The following is a 20496-nucleotide window of genomic DNA, read 5'->3' as shown; positions in this document are numbered from 1 at the left end:
TTTTCCGGTATAGTCAATTCCTGAAGGAGCAGACCAGGAACAGCCCTTCTGCATGTGAGTCACAGGAGACCATGCCAGGCTGGCATCTCTTGAAGGGTGTATCGTGATTCACTGTCTTTCCTAAGACGGCCCTCAGAGGACCATGAGGACTTGTAGGTGTGGGCAGGCCATGGCAGCAGGGAGGAACCTCCCCTGGCCCGACCCCCTGCACGCATGGCATGATATGCAGCGCCTTTCGCATTCATGGCTTTGCCCTTGGGTACTGGACGTGCTCTGTCCATTCTGGACCTCTCCACTGCCACTTTGCCCTTCCCCTCTGTATTTAGAGAGGAAAGGAGGAAGGAAGACAGGATTCTTCATGCTCTTTTCGTCTTCTTGGTGAAGGAGAGATGCAGGGGGATTCTCAGGCCCGTGAAAGTGAGAGGAACTTGCATGCGGTGAAGCATCGGCCTGAGAAAGGAGACGTTCCACACAAGTACGTTTCCCAGGTCTTTAAAGTGCCAGCACAATTGCACTTAGATCTTTTTCCTTGATTTATTGGTATGTTCATGGTGCAAATTATTGTGATGTTCAATAATGTGTCACAGTCCTTAAGGTTCACCAAAGTTGGATAAGGCTGGTTTCTCCTGCCTCTGCCCTCTGAGATTTCCACTTTATGAACAAAGACTGCTAGGATGTGCTTTAAAAAATATATATAGTTTTGTTTTTTTTTTTAGATCGATTTTAGGTGCACAACAAAACTGAGCAGAAAGTACAAAGAATTCCCAAATACCTGTCTCCCTCTTCCCTGCCCTGGATACACACATACAACCTCCTCTGCTATCAGCATCTGAACCAGAGTGGTGCATTTGTTCCAGTGATGAAGCTACTTGGACAGGACATTATCACCAAGGTCCACAGTTTACCTGGACAATGTGTGGGCTTTGACAAAGGTATGATGCAGCATACCCGCTATTACAGTATCACACAGAAGGGCCTTTCGCTACCCTAAAATCCTCTGTGCTCTGCCTGTTCATCTCTCCTCCCTCCCACCCTATCAACCACTAATCTTTTCGCTGTCCTCACAATTTTGTCTTTTTTAGATTTGCACATACTTGAGATCAACATGTTACAACATGTAACTTTTTCCGATTGTCTCCTGTTAGTAATGTGTATTTAAGATTCCTCCGAGTCTTTTCATGGCTTGGTGACTAATTTCTTTTTGGTAGTGAATGATATTTCATTGTCTAAATGGACCATGGCTTCTTTATCCATTCACCTACAGAAGGACATCTTGATCATTTCTAAATTTTGACAATTATAAATAAATATGCTGTAGACACTACGAATGGTCAACAAAGAGATGAAAGAATGTTCTACATCTTTAGCAATGAGGAAAATTCCCTCTCACTCTCTCATTGAATTCCCCTATTTTTCCCTGACACCCTTCCTTATTCTAAATTCTTCTTTGTCCAAAATTAACATAATTACTCCCACCTTCCTGTCATTAGTGTTTGCATGGTGTATTTTCTTCATCCATTTACTTTTGACCTATATCTCTTTATATTTAAAGTGGGTTTCATGTAAACAACATATATTTGTGTTTTCTTTTTATATACTCTGAAAATATCTGTCTTTTAATTGTTATATTTAGACCATTAACCTTTAAAGTGATTATTGATACAGCTAGAGTGGTATCCGCCATATTTGTTACTGTTTTCTGTTTGTTTCTCATATTCTTTGTTCCTATTTTTGTCTTTCACACATTCTCTGACTTATGGTTTTAATTGCGCATTATATACTATTCCATTTTCTCTTCTTTCTAAGCATATCCATTATTTCTCTTACTTTTTTGAGTTTGTAAAATACATTTATAACAAATTCCAGTTCACTCTCAAAGGACAGTACACCACTTCATGAATAGTGCAAACACCTTATAATAACAACATAGTCCTAATTTCTCCCTCTTTCTCTTTTCCCATTGCTGTCATCATATAGATATATAGATATATAGATATACATATATATCCACTTAGTCAAATACATGTTGCAATTATTGTTTTGAACAATTTGTTATCTGTTAGATTAATGAAGAGTTGACAAAGTTTTAATTTCACCTTTACTTACTCGTTCTCCGGTGTTCTTCATTTCTTTGTGAAGATTTGAGTTTCTGACTTTTGTTATTTTTCTTCTCTCTGAAAACTTTCTCTATCTTTATCTTTATCTCTATCTCTATCCCTATCTCTATCTCTATCTCTATCTCTATCCCTCTCTCTCTCTCTCTCTCTCTCTCTCTCTATCCCTATCTCTATCTCTATCTCTATCTCTATCTCTCTATCTCTTTCTATCTCTATCCCTATCTCTATCTCTATCTCTATCTCTATCTCTATCTCTATCTCTCTCTCTATCCCTATCTCTATCTCTATCTCTCTCTATCTCTATCTCTATCTCTCTATCTCTATCCCTATCTCTATCTCTATCTCTATCCCTATCTCTATCCCTATCTCTCTCTCTATCTCTATCTCTATCTCTCTCTCTCTCTCTCTATCCCTATCTCTATCCCTATCTCTATCTCTATCTCTCTCTATCTCTATCTCTATCTCTCTATCTCTATCCCTATCTCTATCTCTCTATCTCTATCCCTATCTCTATCCCTATCTCTCTCTCTCTCTCTATCTCTATCTCTCTCTCTCTCTCTCTCTCTCTCTCTCTCTCTCTCTCTCTATCCCTATCTCTATCCCTATCTCTCTCTCTCTCTCACACACCTAGTGCTGGTGATCAATCTCATGGCTGGTACTCTACAGAATTTCTTCTCCTGAAGAAAATTTCTTCTTGAAAGGCAGGTCTAGTGACAAGATGTCCTTCAATTTTGTTTATCCGAGGAAGTCTTTATTTCTCCTTCACCTCTGAAGAACAATTTCACAGGGCACAGAATTCTAATTTGGTGGGAGTTTTTTTCATTTTCAATGTTTTAAATATTTTATTCCATTCTCTTCTTGCTTGCATGCCTTCTGAGAAATCAGATATAATTCTTACCTTTGCTCCTGTAAAAATGAGAGTGTTTTCCTCTGGATTCTTTGAAGAGTTTTTTTTTTATCTTTGAAGAGTTTTTATCTTTCATTTTATGAAGTTGGAATGTAATATGCCTGGATTCATGTTTTTGTTTGTTTGTTGTTGTTTTTTTAATTTGGGGTTTATTGTTGTTTTGCTTTAATTTGACTTTGGGTTTTTTGTTTTGACATTTATCTTGCTTGGTGTTCTCTGAACTTCCTGGCTATGTATTTTAGTCTGATATTAACTTTGGGAAATTCTCATTTCATTCATTGCTTCAGATATTGCTTCTGTGCCCTTCTCTCTTCTCCTTGTGGTATTCCCATTACATGTATATTTTACTTTTGTAGTGTTCATAGTTCTTGAATTTAATATTTTTTTCACTCTTTTTTATCTTCGCCTTTTGGTTTGGAAGTTTGTGTTGTCATATCATCAGCTCAGAAATTCTCTCCTTAGGCATGTCCAACTTACTAATGAGCCTACCGAAGACTTTCTTCATTTTATTACAGTATTTTTATCTCTAGCATTTTAAAATGATTCTTTCTTAGAATTTCTCTCTCTCTTTGCTCACATTATTCATCTGTTCTTGCCTGCGGCCTACTTTTTCCATTAAAAAACCTGTAGCATATTAATCAGTCTTGAAAAATTCCATTGGTAACATCAGCATCTCCACCCTATCAAGCCTGGTTCTGTGGTTTGTTCCATCTCTTCAAGTTGTGTTTGCCTTTGAGTATGCCTGGAATTTGTTGTGGTAGTGGTTGAAAATAAGTCATTTGTTCTGAGGATCTGCTGTGACAGGGCTTTAGTCATATACTGGTAAGTATGGGGAAGAATCTTCTAGTCCTAACTTTAGGTCTCAGTCTTTTGGTGTCTTTGCACCTGAACTGTGAATTTCACAAGTGTCTCGGGTTGTTTGTTCCTCCCTACAGTGGGTCCAGGTGGCTGAAGGGGCCTAGGGACTTCTCTTCTTCCGTAGGAGGAAGAAAAATTCACACTCATAAAAGTGTCAGGACTCCCCATGAATGGGTCCCCTTGAGTTTCTGTCTCTCAGGCTTGTCCACATTAAGCTTCCAGCAATTCATCAATTACTGCTCTCGTTTCCCTGTGGCAGTACTAGCTCATAAAGAGGTTTCTGCTCATGTGTTTATGGCCAAATATATTGTGATTCTCTGTCTCCACCTGTCTGTCTCCGATTTGAGAAGCAAGAGGTCATCCATTAACCTCATTTCTCTGATGAATCTAAGAAGAGTTATTGATATTCCAGTTTGTCCAGCTTCTTACTTATTGTTAGGATGGAAGGAAAATATCAAAGCTCCTTGCATACTATATTTGAAGCCAGAAGTCTTGCTTGTGCCTATTTTAATGATTTTTTCCATTTCCTTCCTTCTGGCTAGATGGACATGGTCATTCTTACTGTGAACAATGTGCTCACCTTTCTGGTGTGTACTGGGTACATGAAAACTAAGGAAATCAAATTTGTTAGACCTGTGTGTAAAATAAAGGTAAAACGTCTCAGAATAAAGGCCTGGGGGCCTCCAGTGAGTACGAAGAAGGTGCTCCCTCTCACCTGCACGCCGGGCATTTGGCAGCTCCCAGCGCTGGGCCCTGCTCTGCTGTGCCCTGTGGGACAGCTGGGTTGAGGGGGTTGCTGCTACATAACAGAATCAAGAACCACTTCGAAGGTGATAAAACTCAGACCTCAGGCAGGAGTTGCAACTGTCTGCTACACTCAAATGCCCTTCACTGTGATTGGCTTGTGTGTCTGAGCAGGGCCCTGTGTAAATAGACAGGCAAGATTGACAATCACTGCTCTCAGGGAGCCTGAGCAGTTAATGGAGATGGTTCAAAGAGAAGACATGTCAGCATCACAACTTCTAGCTCCACTGATTGACTATATCAGGCACTGTCCTAACAACTTTGAAGGAACTACTTATTCTTTACAAGCACTATCAGGTTGGTACTATTATCATTCCCATTTTTGAAACAAGGAAACTTTCCCAGGGTCATTCATCATGATGGAGGATTTGAACCCAGGTCAGCGGACTCAGAATATGCGCTTTCGATCACTTTCATTTAATTGTACACCTCCAACTTCCTCATTGACTGCATTCTCCGGGGCCTGGTGTTATCTGTCCTTGCGAGGACCCACCTCTACCTCCACCCACCCTTTCTGGGATAATGCAGACACAACACTCCTTTTCAAGATGTGCCAATTCTAAAGGTGAGTGAAAAGCACAGGAGTCTGTAATGCTCTCCTGAACCCAGGATCAAATTGAGATAAGAAGGTTTGATAGGAGACAGGAGCAACTTGACCTAGTTGAGAAATCAGGTAAAAGTGGAGGGGACTAAACCAAGGAAAGAGAAGCCAGCCCACGGTGCCAGATGGCAGGTGCATGCCTTTGGTTATATAATCAATGCCCACACACCCGGCTGTGGTTTCTCGCTTGGAGTTAGATGAACACTGCAGGGGTTCAAAAACTGTCTGGAGATCTAATTATCAGCTTCATAAGCCCAGCAGAGTGCCAACTGCAGGAGCAGCCAGGAGAGAGAGGGAGGAGGGGCACAACACGGAGCCAGGTTGTGCTGTTGTTAAATGCCATGTTAAGCACCCATGCTGAGGCCGAGCCTGCCAGTCTCCAGGAAAAGCTGCCAAGCCCGAAAGCACTGGAAGAAGCCAGCACTTGGACAGGGTACCTCTTCTAGGAAGGAGGACTCCAGGCCTTCACTGGGAGGAAAGCCCTGTGCTATGGAGAACAGCAGAATCCACTCCCCACAGCGCTTGTCCCCAGCAGGAAGTTTCGCTCCCTGAATATCTGACCTCTCATAGACCAGAGCCCTTGGCATCCCTCCCAACTGTGATCCCTGAGGGTTGCTGCTTTAAGAGCAGGACTTCTGCTGCTCTGGGGCCCCACTCACCCGGGCGAAGGTCCGGAAACCCTGGAGGATGGGCCTGTAGCCTGTGCAGCGACAGAGGTTCCCTGTGGGCCAAGAGAAAACCTTCAGTGTTGGTTCCAGCCTTGGGTAGGTGAGGGCTGTGGCCCTGCTCCAGCTCAGTTGGATGCTCCATTTACAGCTTTGTCTTTGAGGTTCTGTCTCCTTTGCTTGGTAGGTCCCTGTTCCTCTTCATGTGTCTAACCTCAAAACTTCCATCTTGACTCCCCCCAGGAAGCCTTCCTGGAAAGTCCAGAATGAGTTGGGGGTCCCTGCTGGTGCTCCAGGGTGTCTGGTCAGATCTTATCTGTGAGCTTATCAAACTACATTATAAAACCACTTCCCCTTCAGAGTGTAAATCCCTTGAGAGGAGTTTCTACATGTTTCGTCCTGTGTCTGTTGCACCTTGTGTAGTGCCTGATGTAGAACAGGACTCAAAATTACGGATTGGAAAAATAATAATTGAAATGCTGAACAGGTAGGGAAACTTCTCTATCCATTTCAGAGGAACAGACGCATGGGACAGGCTCCTGGGCCCATTCACAGGAGCCAAACTGGGAAGCCAGCCTCTGCCTGTGGCTGAGTCCTGGCTACCTTCCTCAGTTGTGGTCTGTGCCCTGAAGAATCCTGATCTGGTGGAAACTGATGGGAGGAAGCCATGTCACCAGACTCTGTGCAGTTTCCCAAGTGAACTTCCATGCCAGCTGCCCAGTGCCAAGGCCACCCAATGATAGAGAGGAGCAGGAAGACATTTCAGAAAGCAGGGGACCCCAGAAGGTCTCTAAGCCAACCGAGTATTCTCCAAACTGGAGAAACTAACTTTATGGAAGATCTTGGCCGCTGCACTGGGGTGGCCTGAGCCTTTCCTTCAAAGGGTGTTCTGACACTTCTAGCCTATTCCTGGCTGTCACCCTGGCCCTGTGCTGACCGGCCCCCTCCGGGTCCCATCTGCCACTCCACCCCCTTGGCTGTGCCTGAAGGCCAGTACCTTGGAAGGCATTCTCAATCTCCTCCATGGTGGGCTCTGGCTCATTTCGGAGCAACGTGTACATGCTCATGACGATGCCAGGGGTGCAGAACCCGCACTGGGAGCCATGGCTTTTTGCAATTCTCTCCTGAAAGGAACAGATGAACCAGATGCATGGGTTGGCAGAACCCCTCCCCCACCCCCTGCAGAACTCCCCTGAAACAGCGAAGCCATTAGGTCACAGCCCCGTGAGAGGCACCTGGTCTACAGGATGAGGACCATCCTACTCTTTCCTTCTAAGGATTTAATGAGATAATTCATATAGAACTCTTGACCTGTACCTAGCATAAGGGAGGCAGTCAGTCAATGTTATGAGTGGTAGGCAAGCCCATTGAAGAGCAGAGACTATTCTGGGAAGCAGGCCCAGGAAATATAAGAACTTTCACATGGTGAATGAAAGAGCCGTGCTGTGTTCCTTTGACTACACTACCCTGCGGTCCAGCTCAACTGGCGCTCCTGGAGACCAGAAGAGTGTCTCTAATTCCAAACTAGAGCTGCATTCCTGTGTTCTGAAGTGGAGGCAACACTGAAACTCCAGGGGAAGCCGGAGAATTGGAAAATAAGTCAAAATGAATATACTCTATGCATCGAAAGCCACAGGATTCCCACTCAAAGCAGGAAGATTTTTACTCTAAGGAGTTTTTCCTCATTCACATGGCTTTCTTCTCTATTCTTCTTTTTCTTTTTGGTCTCTTGGGAGTCTCTCTTGTGTTAAATAAAATTGCCAGAATATTATAACCTTAGTACTCTGATTAGTGCTCAAAACTTATTAGCATTAGTGTTGATTAATTCCAATCAATATTAATTGATTTTTATGAAAAAATTAATAGATTTTATGAATCTGTCAGGCACCAGGCACAGCAAAGGCACTGGAAACAGAACAGTGAAGAGGAGAGACAAGGAGAGATCTCCAAAGCCCACGTGCTAACAAGGAAAACTGACAAAGAAGAAAATCCCGGGTGGAGAGTTTGTACACAGAGCTTGTACAGGAGGACATGATCCAAGCAATGGTGACTGATCACAGTGGTCAGAAAAAGCCACTCTGAAAGGGGCCCTTTAAGCGGAATTAAATAACACTATTTGAATCAGAGAAGAGCATATTCCAGGGAGAGAGGGCAGCAGTGAGAAGGCCGTGGGCACAGAACAAGCCTGACATGCTAGATTTGACGAAAGGCCAGCGTGGGTGGACCCGCTGGGACTCCAGAGAATGGCTGGAAGCAGCTCTTCACATGCCAGGGTTGGGATTGGGATCTTTATCAGGGTGTGATGGGAAGCTATTAGGGATTTTCAGCAGGAAGTGTGTGATCTAATTTATGCATTTAAAGACTCACTCGGGCTCCCGGGTGGGGGATGGGTTGCAGGGAGCAGGATTGGAAATAGGGCGTCAGACAAAAGAGGAGGGTGGCTGGGCCCAAGTAGCAATAGTGACAAGTGAGGGGATGAAGATGTCGTTAGAGGTCTGGAGGGTAGAGGGGACCTCACTTCTGGATGAATTGGATGTGGCGTTTGAGAAAAAGAACTAAAGGCGACTCCTAGATTTTTATCTTGAGCGACTGGGTGGAGGAAGCCTGTGAAGGGAGAAGTTGGGGGGAAGCCAGGTTTGGATGAGCTTGAGGTCAGCCATTCATGGAGTGGTGACGAGTAGGCAGCTGGAAGTGAGTCTACCTGAGGGGAGGTCGGAGCTGAAGGTGTAGGCGTGCGTGTCATGTGCCAGGGGCCAAACTCCCTGATAGAGAGTGTGAGCCCGGAGAAGCAAAGGGGTCGAGGGCGCAGCCCAGACCCTGCCGCAGCAGAGCCAGAGCAGAGGAGGAGCCAGCGCGAGATGCTGACGTAGAGGAGGGAGGAAAAGCAGGAACGTAGTGTCTTGAAACCAAGAGAAACACATGAGTGGATAAGAAGTGAAATCCAACTCCCTTGCTCAGTTGGTGCATCAGGAATAAGGTCTGAACTACAGGAAAGGCAGGGGTTTAAACTGCTCCTGTGTTTATTCATTCTTTTCTTCGTTTGTTTTGAAGAAATGACAAGCCCTAATTACTCTTCTCACACCTTCCACAGGTTGGACAAGTTGAGCTATTTCCCCATTTCCTGCCTAAGAAATAAAATGATAGAGGTGAAGCAACACCACCCCACCCTCCCCTGACCTACAGACAGAGCCAGCTCGCTCAGCTGGAGGCCCTTGCTCCATGATGTCACTAAAGGTACCACGGAAGGCCTGGTCTCCTAAACAACACGTCCCCTCAACTGACCAAGGGAGGATTAAGGCCTGGGCTTACCTTTTGGAACCTTTAGTGATTGTAAAATCCCAATGTGTTCCTGACTCAATTTCCCCAAACCAAACAAAGGCCTTTCCTTCCCATAGTGCTCTGCTCCCACTTGTTTCCACTTGACCTAAGAGTGTCCTGATCCTCTCCAGAAACTCCTCAGATTATTGACCACTCTCTCCGAAAGTGTTCCCAATTTTAATCCATTTTCAGGTGGTCTGATTCTACCTGAAAGCAGATGGAAAGCCTTGGTCGGGCACTCGCGCATCTCTATTATCTCACCTAGCACTTGATGACCTCCATCCTAATGAGGATGGAGCTTGACAGTACACTTGTATTACCTGTGGTCGGGAAATGAAGGTGCCACTAGAATTGCCACTCCAAGGAATGGAGGGTAGATCAGCCATAATCAAGGGGCACAGAGAATTTGGAATCTGGGAGGCCTGAGGGTTTCCTAGGCACACTGGGGAACAAGGTGAGGAAGCACCCCTCCTTCTTGCATTCTGGTGCAGCTGGACCACCCTGGTCACCAGATCCAGTTGATCCATTGGTTCCCTTAAGGTCATGCAATCTTAGGTTCAGTCCAGCCTCAGGAGGGAGCTTTGGGTTAGGGGGCCTGCTCTCCATCTCACAGCACCCAGAGAAGATGAGAAGGTGACCAGGGGCACAACTTCTCCTTTGTTCTGGCTGTGAAATTCCACCTGACAACCCAAAACCAGTCTGCAGTTTGACCTAAGCCTTCCTGAAAAAATGTCTGACCCCAAGAGCACAGCTCCTTCCCTCTGCTTACCTGCACGGGATGCAGCCGCGTCTTGGTGCTTCCTATTCCTTCCACAGTCGTCACAGCAACATGGTGCAAGGAGCAGATGGGGGCCAGGCAGGCATTGGCAGAAAAATGGCTAAAACCCCAGATTAAGGTCATTCCATTGTCCACTTAGGTCATCAGAGCAGTATGGGGCCTGGGGGACTCCTTGCAGGGAAAGAGAGGGAAACAGGAGACCCCAGCACCTTGGATAGAGCTTCCTCTAGAGCTTCCTCACCTCCCTTCCTTTAGCCATTACTTGTTCTCATATATATACGATCAACATCCATGACTGAGCGCCATATGTGTGCTAGCACTCTGCTGAGGGCTTTCAGGATGAAGATGAATGAGATGGAATCTCCGTCCTTCAAAGCTTGCATTCAACCCAGGAAAATAGAAGTGGGTGATTTAAAAATCTCAAGGTAATTGCTTCAGGAGGGCTGTGCATGGGGCACTTTGAAATTCACGCAGACAAGGGACACTTAACCCTGTCTTGGGAGGTCAAGGAAGGTTACCTGGAGGGGGTGGTGTTTTGGCCCAGTCCTAAAGAGCCAGGTGGAGAAGTCCTGGAAAAAAGACATTCACGTCTTGGGAAAAAGCTTATGCCAAGATCAAGAAGGAGTAGGCCTGGGGCATGGGGAGCTCACAATTGCCTTGGCCCGAAAGGAGAGCTGGGGCATTTGATGAGGAGGAAAACTGGAGGGGAGAGCTGGGGCGCCCCATGGAGGAGATGACTCCATCAGGGGCTGTGTGGAGCGTTTCCAGAGGAACCTATGGGATGAGACGTGAGCCTGATTTTAGAAAAGTCATTTCAACAACAATTCACAGCCTGGTCAACAGTCACAGGCCAGGAAGTTACTTGCTAGGACATCATTGTGCAGCCTCCCTGCCCATGGTCAGAGCTTGCTCAGAAACACAGACCTGTGCACATGCATGCACACGCTCACATACTCACTCACAAGCTGGTGCTGCATCTTGGCCCTCACGGGGACAATCAGGCAGCAGGCAAAGGATACACGATCTTGTTCTGGAAACGATCATACTTGGAGAGCATCACTGTGCAAGCCCCACAGCCCCCTTCTCCACAGCCGAGCTTGGTCCCGCTCAGCCCCACTGTGTGGTCACAAGTTAAGGAACAGGAACTTGGGGAAGGAGACTTCAGGGTTGCTGGGAATGCCTGGGCAGAGCCTCAGGGATCACCTCTTCCATCCCCACACAGGGCTCAGGGCCCTCCACCTGGGAGGCAGCAGAGACGTGGCCTCCTCACTCAGAGGACACACGACGCAGCCCAGGGACAGAAGAGTGAGATGGCAGGCTCCCATCCAACAGCATCTCCGGGGATGCCTTTAGGGCTGATAAAGTCCCAGGATTAGAGCTAGATCAGAGGCTTTCAAATGTCCAGTCCATGATATGTGCAAGTGGAAATTAAAGACTTTTTGAGACCAGAAATCAGAATCGGGCCCTGCACTTAGATGCACTATGGAAAGACAGTCCGCTACTTTGCCTAACTAGTGGGCTATTCTAGAGAACAGCAATTGGGTGGGCACTTTCTCTGAGTCCCACAGGCCTCCCTACAGGACTCTAACTGCCTACTCCCCTCAGCCCTCTACTGAAGATGGAGGGAACTGAGATTATTATCACCTGTCACTTCCTTCATTTAAGATACAATGAGCAGCTAACAGTGATGCAGATCATATACTTGAAAAGCATTTACACCCAGATGATCTTCACAACAATTTGGCTAGCAGGTGGGGTAGGAACTATGATTTTCTCACAGAGTAACAAACAAAATAAAAGTACACTAAGACCCAAGATGTAACATGGGCTGTACAAGTGCTCCCTTGCTTGTTAGGGCCCCAAGGGTCATCAGATTTGGGGTATGCCTCCTTCCCCATGCCACCTCTCCAAGCACACCTGAAGAATGCTTTCTGTGTCCTGAATTATTATTATTATTTTTGTTCACAGTCAAGATAGACGCAGTTATCTGCAGTTCAGACACCCGCAGGAGTGCATGAAGACGGGGAGGGGAAACTGGAAGTCTAGCAAGGTATTCTGACCTGTGGATCTATCTAGAAGCCAGGGTAGAAATCAAGGGTCTTCTCTCTTACTGGGAACTCGCACAAAGTGAACTTCAGCACCGATGACAATCAGAGGCAAGGACTTTACTTGCCAATTTTCAGTTTTGGATTTCACTTGCACTTTGACCTTTCCAAAAGTTCACTGCTATTCAGGAATTTCTGAAGCTCATGGGCCTTCAAAATGAAAATTGAAACTAGTAGAAAACTGAAACTGATCTCGGCACCTGGGACCTGGGAGGCCTCCTCCCAGACCTCCCAGGCAGATGGGCTGGAAATGGAGCTCTGCGCAGTCCCCTGATCTGACCCACTGCATCCTCTGCTGCAAAAGTCACCAGGTTCATCTACTGTGAGTCTCCAGTCACCAAAGCCAAGCACTATGCTGTCTAATGAGAGAACAGTGAGCCACAGTCTAGGCCAGGGGTTCCAGAGTCACTTCCGAGAGTTTTGAACAAGTCTTTGTTGTCCTCAAACATATCACTGCAAAGAGCCACCAGATACCCCTTTGGGAGGAGGGATTCCTTAACAGATGTCAGGACAACAGACCCCTGGAGAGTTTGGTATGGTTGAGAGGTCAACAGCCTCTGCCACCTTTGCCCAGAATACACTAGTAAGGCAGGTCACATCACACCACCCAGGCCTCGCTCCCTCCCCTGTTGAAGGGGAGTGGTACACTTCCACGGGACTGCTCTGGAAATTAAGTGAGATCAGCTTGCAAACCACCTTGAACTCTGCCTGTGCATAGTAAGTACTCACTAAATGTAAGCACCCATTATTATTTTTGGTAGTTTTGATCCAGGGTCTCAGGATACTTAAATACTCTGTAAGAACAAAAAGTAGGGAGGATTTTACAGGAGTCCTCCCCACGCTGAGTGCAGAGCAGCACCTCAAGTCTCCCCTGAGGAGTTCCCTGCTCTTGATGCCTCCCAGGGTCTGCCACTACCACGGTTTCCATCCCAGGCCCCCTCACCCCTCCCCTTGTCTTCCTCCACCCAGACAGAGCTGGAAAAGTTCTACAGGAAGTTCACTTATGTATCAAGCAAATGTCAGCTGAGGAAAGACCCACTCCACCCATGGGGAAGTAACCTTGAAGCCCACCAGGACTAGAGAAGGTCTTTTTCAGACACAGCATCAAACATTGGAAGTACTCAACTCTTAGCTGGAAGAGCTCTCAAAGGAGATCGCTAACAATCCTCTTATTCAGGAACAAAGAGCTTCAGATGCAGGGAGCTCAATGGCTGCACAAAGTCACACAGTACTGAGTGACACCACTGCAGCTAAACACAAGTATCCAGACTGCTGATCCAGTGCTCTTTCCTCCACGCCTCACGGCTGCCCTACTCATCACGAGGAAATGAAACAACCCTAGAAAGTGAGACCCCTCCCCGCTGTTCCCTCACCCCCACTTCAATGTCAGGATACGCTTTCTTCTCAAGTAGACCAAAAGGGTGGTTTCTGGATCTGCATTTTTCTCTACCACCTAACGAAAAATGAAAGAAAAATGCATTATGAGTGTACTTGACCATCCTTCTGCAATTGATTTCTCCCTTCCAGGTCTCATCCAAGAATTGGTAGAATTAGCAGAGATATGCTAAATAGATAATGAAAACCAATTAGTTTTCTTGGCAATTCCGTAAGAATGAACAGAGGAACTACAAGCCAGAATTCGTACATGCTCACACCTTAATTCCTAAAATTTTATCATAGTGCTCAGCTCAGCCCCTGCCGTCCTGGGCTGACCAGGGCAAAGCCTCCTCCAAGGCAAGCACATCATCTCCTCTCTCCTTCTGGATCACACCTGTGAATGCCAGGGACATCTGAGAGGGTCCAGATGCAGACTCTGGTTTTGTGTCTGAGTGCACACCACCCGGTGTGTGGCTGGAGAAAGCCGACCTGTGGCTGGTGCTCATCACAGAATTGTGGATGTAATGGGGATTCATAGCAAGTAGCATAAACGTATGTTGGAAACGGAGGAGAAATCTCAAGTCAAAGACCCATCAGTATGCTCAATAAGGTAGAAAAAAGGTCTCTTTATAGAGTGAGAGGCTCATCCCCAGCGTGAGTTGTCAAAGGAAGTCTATGAAGACCTCCTTCAGTACTCCTCATGCGTCACCAGGATTGTTCTGGGTTATTGAGATGACTGAGGGAGAAAATTTGTGATAAGGGCTTCTTTAGAGAGAACTGTACCGGGTCACGCAGTTTCCTAAAGTGAAAGAAAAGAAGGTATCTGACTTACACCTCAAACTCAGGACATTTCTTTCACTACACGTGAAGCCACGATGCCACCTTTGCAGTACAGGGGATATGGTAGTCTGGCACATCGAAAGAGCTCTAGACGGACTTAACATAAAATGAGAAACGAGCGAGGATACACTTGAACTCCTCGTTAAGCTCAAACTGAGATCAGTGCACACTCCTACAGTGGCCGAGCCCAGGATGTGGGTAGCCATGAACTGAGTCCTGGCCATCCATGAGGTAGAACTGGCTTGGAGATTATTGAAAATTATTCTCAAAAAAGACTGCCAGAGGGCTGGGGTTGTGGCTCCGTGGTAGAGCACTTGCCTGGCATCTGTGAGGCACAGGGTTCGATCCTTAGCACCACATTAAAAAAATGAATATACAAAATAAAGGTATTGTGTCCATCTACAGCTAAAAATATATTAAAAATAAAAATAAAAAGACTGCCGAAGGCAGGTGAGGAGCCCTCTGATAGGGAATCTGTGTGGAGTGGATCTCCTACCCTGGAGGCTGAGGGAGAGCGGCCAGCCAGAGAAAAGCACATCACTCTTGGCATGAGACATACAAACGAATGCTCCCTGAGGTAGCCCCGGAAGAACCCTGAAAGTCATTGCAGGAGGAGGGCAAGTGTCAGCTCCAAACAGCTGACAGGCCCTGGAGGCCAGAAGCCGTCCTACAACGGTACCAATGAATGAATGAGCACTTTCTTGTTACCCTCCCCATGCCATCCTGAGTTGAGGCTGCATTTGGCAACTTAGATATTGTGGCTCTTTTTATTGACTTCAACTAATCAAAAAGTTTATAAAACTGCCAAGAGTCTGCCCTTTGAATAAAGCTTAAAGGAAAGTGGGAGATAAAGTTAATTGTCTCATATGATTATACCCCTTGAGCCCAGTTGGTTCAATATCCTGACTACAAAGTTCACACAAGGAGCCACTTTTATTCTCTTGGAGGAAAAATCATAAATGCAAATAATAATGGTCTCATCGCCTTCCCCCGCGACCCCACACAGCAGTAAGAGCCTCTTGGGTTGCTATTTCCCTCCATGTTATTTCTTTCTCCTGTCATGCACTAAAGCTCTATCTCCCACCTCCCATTTCAGCATTTTTGTCCTCTTACATGTGTGTCTTGACTTCACAAGAGATCCCAAACACTTGCCTGGTTAGGGCTTCCCACATCACCCCAGCTACAGGTGGTCCACCCTCCACTGAATTCATACAGAGAATGGCCAGGCTACTCTCACAGTGTGGCTGCAGGATTTCCCACCGGGTACTCCAGGGAACACTCTCTCAACAGGGTGCTGATGGGTATTCCCAGGAAAAAACATTTGGTGAGGAAATGGATTTATGAAAAGTTGGGCTGAGTAGATTGCTCTGGGAAAACTCAAGCATCAAGAGAAATAATAGTTATAATGAATTATAGCCCATTAAATAAAATTAAAGTCCATGAATCCAAATGAATAATTAATAAACATACAAATGGAAGAGAAGAGAAAGCTATTTCTGACAGAAGAATATTAATTAATCAATGATTAGCCATCTCGTAATCAGCACAACAATTAATCTAGTTAATCATTAGTGGATGCTAAAACTGGTGGATTAAAGTTTGATGAACAAGATATCTATATAATCTCAAAGTACCTGTTTGTGGATGATTAATTATAAAGGTAAAAAGAGTTACTTCCAGGGAAGGAATCTGGTGGACCCCACGTTCGCCAAGAGATCAAAGTTCATGTCATAATAATGGGAAAACCTGACATCACGTTCTCCCTTAGAGAAGGCACTGAGAAAGATACAATCCTTGGGTGGAATTCCTGCCCCAAAAGCTGACTCAGAATCTAATTACAAGAAAGCATGAGATAAACTCAACCCGAGGAACATTGGAACAAATAACTGACTTGTTCCCTTCAGAAACGTAATGTCATGAACGACAAAGGAAAACAGGTGCTGTTTTGAGTTAAAGGACACTGGAGAACCAGGACAACTAACCACAAGGCATGGCCCTGGATTCTGGAATGGGAGCAGAGAGTGGGAAAGAATGATGTTATTGGGAGAATTATAATTTTGCAAAAGATCCATAGATAACAGTATTATATCAAAGATAATTTTCCTGAATTATATAAATGAACTCTCACTTTCTAGGAACGTTCTTATTCTTAGGGATTTGAAGTAAAGGGACATGATGTACAAACCTTACTCTCAAATATTTCAGAAAAAATGTTTACTTTATATAAAATTATGTGCATACTTATACACATCTGTACATCTCTGTACATCTCTGCATATGTGCATGTTTGCAGGATAAAGCAAATATGGCCAAAGGTTAGCAGTTTTTGAGGAAAGGGTACTTAATATTTCTTTGTAGTCTTCTTGCAACTTTTCTGTAAATTTAAAATAATTTTAAAATATCCGATTTAAAAATAGATTTCTTTAATTCAGGATTTCTCAGGGCTTTTAATATCTATCCATTCATTCCACCCACATTAATTGGGCATTTACTACGTACCAAGTACTATGCTAAGAGCTTTGAGAGTATCCAAGAATAATATTTCATGGAACCAGTTTCCTGTAAAATAAATTTGGAACACATTACTTCCCTCGTCCGTGGTTTCTCAAATGGCAAGTGACTGGTCTCAGAGGTGGTATTCTTCCAGTAACTTGTCCTGTGCTCAGGCCTTGGAAGGAGCTTGATAAATGTTGGCCACATGAGGGAGCCAGTGAGTGAGAGCCCAGGGGAAGCTCTTTCTAGCCCGCTTATGGTTCCTGTGGAGTCCCTCCTGGATAACTTCAACTGCACCCTACCTGCCAAATCCTCCTGGACTTAAGTGCCACCATCTCCGCTAAACAGAGTGACTACTCAGCAACTGCCCAAAAGGACTATTGTTGCAATAATAAAATTCTTAGGGACTCTTTTCCTCTGATTCTGACTCTGACTCTAGACCGGAAGATCTGAGAGCTGTAATCACCCAGGCCTGTCCCATCCCAGAAGGTCCTGAGGGTGTTTGATGTTTTACATCTAGCACCCTCTCTAGACCCCAGCTAGGGGAGACAGAGTCCTGGACAGAGCAAGCAGTGTAAGAGGCTCACATTTAAAAACGAGTCACCAAGCACGCCTGTAATCTCAGCAACTAGGGAGACTGAGGCAGGAGGACCATAAGTTCAAAGTGAGCCTCATCAACTTAGCAAGGCCCTAAGCAACTTAGCAAGATCCTGTCTCAAAATGAAAAATAAATAGGACTGGGGATGTGGCTCAGAGGTTAAGTGCCCTGGGGCTCAATCCCCAGTACCAAAATAAACAAACAAACAAAAAACAAGTCACCTAGTTTTGACACTTTCTTTGGTAACTACTTTGCACAGTATCCTATAACAAAAGGTCTGAAACAACCCAAGAATAGAAGCAGAACAAGCTCACTCGTAGCTGCCTTTATTTGCCCAGGGTTCCCTCACCGGGCCTTGTTTTTACAGCACTGCCTTTATGTCATTACTCTGCACTGCCTCTCCATCTTTCTAGTAGTTTCTCAAGAGGCCCTATCTTCATAAATTACAGACATGACCATTCATCACAGAATCTGGCAGTAGTAGACACTTCCAGAGAGATAGTAGGGTATGATATAATGATGCCCTCTAAAAATTTAAGATTACTTTCCTAAACTGAAAATAAAGTTCAAGGGAAAACATTTTTTACCAGGTCGGTTTACCTTGAAATACTCCCATCTAGATGCAGAGCATAACAGCAAGCTATCCCTGAAGAAGACCAGGACCATATGCTATCACACATAAATTGATGGCTTACTAAATAATAAGACCTTAGGGTAAGGCATAGTTTTGGAAGTCCCTGGATCCAACTACTCACTCTCTGTAAAAATCACTTGTAAGGGGCTGGTGTTGTAGCTCAGTGGTAGAGCACTTGCCTAGTATGTGTGAAGCACTGAGTTCGTTCCTCAGCACCACAAATAAATAATCAAAATAAAGGTATTGTGTCCATCTACCACTGAAGATATTTTTTAAAATCACTTACAAAATTCTGGAGAAGATGTCTTTGGGTAAGAACATCTCTAGGAAGCCAATTCGAACAATTGTTTCTTATGTCTCTATGCTATAATTGCTGAAGGCAAAGAAGTTTAAGAAGTTGGATGCAAAAGGCTTACTACCAGAGCTTGGGAGCTTTGCCCTACCTTTTGGTTTGGCACAAGGTGCCAGCCCTGAAAAGTAAGCATCTCAGAGACAACGCCAGCACCCCCAGGGGCACCACTGGATAATAGTCTTTGCAGCTCTGACATTAAATCGACTGATGCCATTCTCTCACTAGTCGCCAAATGCATCCGGACGGTGTAAGCCCTGGGAATCCTGGAGGCACATTCTCGTTCTTCAGAACTACCTCAAAAGTCGCTCAGTTTCTCAACTCAATGAAATAGTGTCAATACAGCAAGAACAACAAAATTGCCCTTCTTCGAGGACCCCTTGGGCACATTCATGATTCACACTACATGGCCATTTACAAAGCACAACTGCGGCTACTCTTCTGTGACCTTTTCCATTCTCCAGTGTGGAGCTGGAACACTGCAGGGGGGCAAACAAGCTGGAGAGACATCACGGCTTCTCTCCCTCTCTCCCTGCACCTGCATTAAAGTGCAGAGATTCTCACCGCTGCAGTGCCCCAGGACTTGACCCATGCCACCTTTCTTAGGTCCCAGTGCACCAGTGAAGTTAATCCAAGCAGGTAAGAGTTTTGCAATACTTATTGGGAAAATCCGGGAAGGAGGAGTGTCCTTTACGAAAAACATCATGACTTGCCACAAGGTGTCAGTATGTGTCCCCACACTGTCAATCAGAACCAGCTGTTGCATATATATACATACATACATACATATATGCATATATATATCAGAATCAAAGACTGTGAACATTATATATTCTGATATTAGCACAAAAACATATTCCCATTTCTTCTCTCAGTAAAGAAAGCCACAAAATCATTAAGATATATCTGGATCATAATCTAGAAATATAGGTGTGGTAGGTCACTTCTGGACTCACCCAGAACTTTGTCCCTTTCCTGGCTTTGCCAGTGTGTCTACTACTGCAGAGTAAGCAGCTGGCACTCAGACCTCTCCCCTCCACCCACTCCTTTGTGCCTCAAGTGTCTGGCCTGTGACCTAGCACTGGGAAGGCTTCTTGCCTCGATGTCACCCAAACACAGCAACTCCTTTAAAGAGAGGAGAACGAGAAGGACCAGGCTAGAGAGAAGCAGAACATGCCTCTTCCAGAGACACGTGTCCCCTCCCAAGGAGCAGGGACTCCAAACCTAAGGTCAACTCCTGCTTACCTTTCTGCCATTCACAAAGAAAACCAACTCATCTGCTGTCATTGTCACAGGTGGAGTCCCTGAACTCCAGGTACCTCACTCCTAAGAGACACTGGCAGTTACCACTGCTCTGCAGCTGGAGAGATACGCCTCCCAATAAAATGAAACCAAGTTGGCCAATGGGAGAGAACCAGCTCGCAGCTTCAGGGCACAGACAGTTCTTGGCAAAAGCCACTAGTTTACATAACCCAGGAAAATGCAAACAATCCTACACACAAATCACACTCTTCTATACCTGTGTAGAAGAGCACAGGGGAACATGCTTCCAGAGAGTGGTTGGCCTGTGTCTTGGTGCCAGGTGACCGTGGGCTTTGGGCGCTGCCCTTGTGTCTTGCTGCAAGCAAGCACCACTGCCAGTGACCGCCGTGGAGCTGATTCACCCCCTCCACGTCCACCTTTGTCACTTCACCCTTCAGGTTTACAGCAACAAAGATGTGGTGCTGCCTAGCAAGCACAGTCTCCCATGAATCAGTGGAGTGTACAGGTCACAGACACGGAGCCCAGGGAGCCAGACTCAAAGCCCAGCATTGGACTTCAAATATCTCCTAGCTCCTCCAGAACTCAGCCGTCACCCCGTGAAGGGGCAGGAGAACAACAAACACAGAGAGCAGAAGGCTGAGGGACAATGCTACTTCAGAAGCACCTTGCAAATTTGCAAAGAAATGAGATATTTAACACTGTTGCAGAGGTGTTCCCAAAACACAGCAAACAATCCTGGCAGCAAATCATTTTTGAGGATTTTTTTTTTTTTAATTTTCTCTCAAGAAA

At 45.3% G+C, this 20496-nt stretch overlaps 1 protein-coding gene across 1 annotated transcript in view; it reads right to left on the bottom strand.

Annotated features, from left to right (window-relative positions):
• The window catches only part of Xdh (xanthine dehydrogenase), a 64150-nt gene extending 44367 nt beyond the window's left edge, over window positions 1-19783 (bottom strand). Inside the window, exons 1-6 of the mRNA XM_047522902.1 lie at window positions 19690-19783; window positions 13549-13606; window positions 11068-11164; window positions 10040-10148; window positions 6950-7076; window positions 5947-6008 (exon numbers count right to left, since the gene is read on the bottom strand). Of these exons, the coding sequence (XP_047378858.1) occupies window positions 5947-6008; window positions 6950-7076; window positions 10040-10148; window positions 11068-11164; window positions 13549-13606; window positions 19690-19731 (495 nt within the window). The 5' untranslated portion in view covers window positions 19732-19783. The remainder of the gene's footprint in view (window positions 1-5946; window positions 6009-6949; window positions 7077-10039; window positions 10149-11067; window positions 11165-13548; window positions 13607-19689) is intronic.
• Window positions 19784-20496: the final 713 nt, after the last annotated feature.

The sequence above is a fragment of the Sciurus carolinensis genome, chromosome 13 (genome assembly GCF_902686445.1).
Source record: "Sciurus carolinensis chromosome 13, mSciCar1.2, whole genome shotgun sequence".
In the NCBI taxonomy this organism is placed as follows: Eukaryota; Metazoa; Chordata; class Mammalia; order Rodentia; family Sciuridae; genus Sciurus; species Sciurus carolinensis.
The sequence above is the reverse complement of the archived record's forward strand: the minus strand, read 5'-3'. Positions and strand labels throughout refer to the sequence as shown.